Source organism: Octopus bimaculoides, chromosome 23, assembly GCF_001194135.2.
Source record: "Octopus bimaculoides isolate UCB-OBI-ISO-001 chromosome 23, ASM119413v2, whole genome shotgun sequence".
NCBI lineage: Eukaryota > Metazoa > Mollusca > Cephalopoda > Octopoda > Octopodidae > Octopus > Octopus bimaculoides.
In genome coordinates, this window is record NC_069003.1 from 13277560 (window position 1) to 13281950 (window position 4391).

General features: G+C 36.1%; 1 protein-coding gene across 1 annotated transcript in view; it reads right to left on the reverse strand.

Moving 5' to 3' along the window:
- LOC106869528 (MAP kinase-interacting serine/threonine-protein kinase 1) overlaps positions 1-4065 on the reverse strand; it is a 21725-nt gene extending 17660 nt beyond the window's left edge. The window contains exon 1 of the mRNA XM_014915301.2: positions 3072-4065. Coding sequence (XP_014770787.1) covers positions 3072-3080 — 9 coding nt within the window. The 5' untranslated portion in view covers positions 3081-4065. The remainder of the gene's footprint in view (positions 1-3071) is intronic.
- Positions 4066-4391: the final 326 nt, after the last annotated feature.

Genomic DNA, 4391 nt, shown 5'->3' on the forward strand with positions numbered 1-4391 from the left:
TATATATATATATATATATATATATATATATTTATATATTTATATATATATATATATAAGCAGTGGATGTTCCGCATACAGTGCAGTAGGTGAGCAGCAAACAAACAGTGGAGAGGAGACGGAAAGCAGCAGATGATCAGCGGGAAAGCAGTAGAACAGAGTTTAAAGACGCAGTTTCGTTATATGAACGAAAACAGAATAAATGGCAAATAAAATATGTCGATCAGCAACGCCACATATTTTCTTTTCAAGTGGACATTTCGAGGACACGACGGAATCAAATCTATGGCATATACACACACATTATATATGATTATACACACACATAAACACAGTAATAAATAATAGGAACAGAACTGCTTTGATATTTAAATAATGATGATAATTATAATCTAATCTAAACAAGGAAGGAAGCTTTAGAGAGAATGGTACATAATGAATGGCCTGATGAGAGAGGACAAGAGGAAAAATAAACGAGTTGGATAATAAAAAAATTGTTTAGAAGTTGAATGTGGAGGTAGGATTATCGTAACTGACATGATCAATTCTTATAAATTATCATTTTATTAATAATGTTGTGAATAAATACCAAAAAACTCAGTTACAGAACAAGTGGACTCGACCCGACCTCATCCGACACAGGAACTGTTTCTGCTCCGATCTTGACCAAGTTTTCCTTATAACTAACAACCTGAATCTGGCGCAATTCAGAATCGAAATTGAAACATAATCATTGCTAAACACTAAATTGTAATCTTGGAGAAAGAATGAAATTAAGGCAAAGCAAAACGATTTGGGAACTGGTTTAGTTTTTATAAGGATTTTTTTTTTAAACCTAATAAAATAATGGAGCATAATTCAGGATGATTGCAGTGGTACATACAAGTTAATACCCTACATAAGGTTCTGTAAGTAAGTACTGTGGTGGTCGGAGTAGCTAGTACCAATACAAGACAACACCGTTTCCCACCTCTCTGCCGAAATATCTAGCAGTAGGTTCTAGAAAACCAAGACGAAACGAGGAGTGGGAGCAAATAGAAAAAAATTTTTTAAAACATACCCATCACTGGGGTACTGGTTATTAAAATTAATGTAACATAACACTATTAGCACCATCTCCACAACAATAATTTTGGTAAGCGGATTAATAACATAACATGGAATTTTCCAAACAAAACAGGAAATGGGAGTTACCACCACCATTACACTACAATAATGACAGAGTGGTCGCTGGACTTACAAGAAACAACAGCCAAATCTCCCTCAAATCAAACATCTTTTGAAAAAAAAGAGACTGGTCGGAGTTGTTAAGAGGGTATAAACAAGAATTATATCAACAAACACTATTAATGTTCGACCTTCTAAAAGTAACAGCTACTTCTTCAAAATTATACCCTACGATCTTAAAATACAACCAGCTTCAAATCAGATGGACACATTGGAGATTAATGTGGTTCTCATTCCAAGAGAAAGACAGGAGATGGTCATCATTGGAACACTTGATTATAGATCTGCACATTCAGGGTTATTCTGAAACTAAACAACAATAAAAACAAACACCCTCAACACAAGACAACAAGCACCACCACCATAACAAAAATCACGAGTGCTGCTACAATAATAAACAAACAGCGGACAATGTGTGCGTGTGTATGTGTGTGCGTGAATAATTCTGTTTACATTGTTGACAGTCAGACATGGTTGGATTAGGCCAGCCATTTGATAATTAAGGGTTGCTCGTTTATAGCTGACCAAGGGTTAAACAATAACCACCACCATTACCGAAACATTGCTCGAAGTAAATGAAATGACCAGTATTAGTGGTGCAAAAGATGGCTTTTACCAAATGTTGCACCCTAATTCGAGGAACAACGATAAACAATCGCGACGAACCCAACGGCCTCACCCAATTACAATGTGGCTGAGTCTTTCATGCCTTGTCTTCGAGGAAAGGGAAATTTTAACCCTCCATACAGTTTTATACACCCAGATCAGAGTAAAGGGAAAGGAGTGATGTAGAGAAATGGTAAAGAGTACACTGGGAATAGATAAGATGTGCTATCTTATATTTGTGTCCAAAAGGATTTCTACTCAGTCAACCCATCTTCACTCAATAAGTCCCACAACCACAACAAACCCATCCAGTTGCTAGGTCTCCCTCAAACCACATGTCTCAATAAAGGACATATGGATGATGTAGTTTCAAGTAGATAGAATACCGTATATATATATGGCTAGACTGGTCTCTAGGCACAGACCCGCTTGTTCAGAGACATCCGTCAAAAGAGAGAGAAAAAAAAAAAGACAAGTTAATGTAGTTCTAGACGAAAATATGGGGTAGTCATGATTGGAATGTCTTATTATTTGTGTAGATATTGTCAAGTCCAGCCAGAAAATAAACAACTACATTAACAATGAAAGAGACCTGTGTAGTTGCGAGTAATATGTTAGAAATAATTCCTTGAAATCCCAAGCTTTAAGTCTTACAAAAATAGGGGGGAGTGGCAATTATGGTGTGTAATGTAATATACTATCTGAAAGGAAATATAAAATAAAACGGTGATTATGTCATTTTTTTTGGACTGACTTGTTCGATCACAGTCGACCTGGGGTTGAACAACACCCCTTCTACACAAAATTCCCAGAATGGAGGGAGGCGGTCAAGGCTGGAACGAACAGATTCTGTAGTACAAACGCGACAGTTTAGAAGAGTAGGGAAAACCACCGAACGCCTTATAAATATGACTTAGCAAACCGTCCCAAGGGTAATCAATGAAGTTACATCGGATTTAACAACAGATTCGAGAGGTGACGATGGAGAGAGAACATAAGTACATGTGTTTGTATTTATATTTATAAATAAAGACAGGTGTGGGAAGATTTAGAGAGAGAGAGAGGACAGATGCATAAAAGCTAGATAGAGGCAAGCTACTTAAATAACTATGAAGATCGATACATAGTTATAAACAGATAGAGATAAGATAAAGATACTTATGGATAGGATAGGATAGATATATATTGAAAGATAGAGATAGGCAGTTACGATATACAGAAAACAAAGTAAAACTTACCTCTAACATGATGCCAAGTCCTCAAGAGTAAAAAAACGTTTTCAACAATAAATAATGTTGGTGTTGATATTGGTTGAATAAATTATGACAGATGACTATTTTATATATATTATATATATATATATATATATTATATATATATATATATATATATCCAACGGTGGTAGTGATAAATAATATAGTAACGGGTACTTCTTACTAGTTTTTTTAGGGTACTTGTTTAACTAGTAGGTTGTACTTTAGGCACACTAGGCTGCTTCAAATTCTCCAAATCGCTACCGCCTTCACATATACACATATATATATATACCCCACGAGTGGTTTTGTGGATGCGTCCAGTTAAAAAAATACTTTCTTTAAGAAACAAAGAAAGATGCAGAAGAGAGGTCTTTTTCTTGTCTTCTTTCTCTGGGCAGCAACAATAACAATAATGAAGTCCTTTTTTTTTTCTTTCAAGATGGACAGAACACTGCAAGATAGAACCACAGTCTCTTTCTTTCAAGGTACTCGGCAGGAAAAATATATATATCCTACTTATCGTTGTTATTGCTTTTATCGCTTCTCTTTCTCTAATCTTCTACCCGCTTCTAAGAAGTTATAATAACAATAAATAAATTATTGTTATTATATAAATGGTGTTGGAGATCTTCCGTTTCTTTCTTGTAAGCCTTGATGACAAACCCCTTCGTAAAAAGGTGCATAAATATAAATATATATATATAATATATATATATATATATATTTGAATATTTATAACAACACCCTGGGTGGGTGACTTTTTAAGGGAACTTTTTTTTCCCCGAAGAGACTTTGGCAAGAAATAAATAAACAACAACCACTAAACTTCTTTCTTCTCCTTCCTTCTTCAACCTGCCTGTCACCCTCAGCTAACTGGCTGGAAGTAAGACTTCCCCTAAAAGTTGGGCGGAACACACTATTCTTCACTACCTATCCATTTTCATAACCAAGCGCTTGAATGGTGCCTGGCTGCGTGTCGCGTCGCCTTTTATACGGCCAACGTGCCTGCTGCCTGACGTGGCTTGTGACGTAGCACAAAACGTCATGCCACTTCCGGCTTCTTCACCTAAATTTCCCTCTTACTCATTTTGTATCGTTGTTTTCCTAATACATCGCCCCTCTCTTATTCTCTCTCCCATTCTCTCTGTCTTTCTCACTTCTTCTCTCACTCTCTCTTTTTCTCACTCGCTCTCTTTCTCCCTCGTTCTCACTCTCTCTTCCTCTCTTGGCTCAATACTTATTCTTTTACAGTGTCCCCTCGTCTATTCTTCTAATCTCTTTCTCTCACTCATACATTTTATC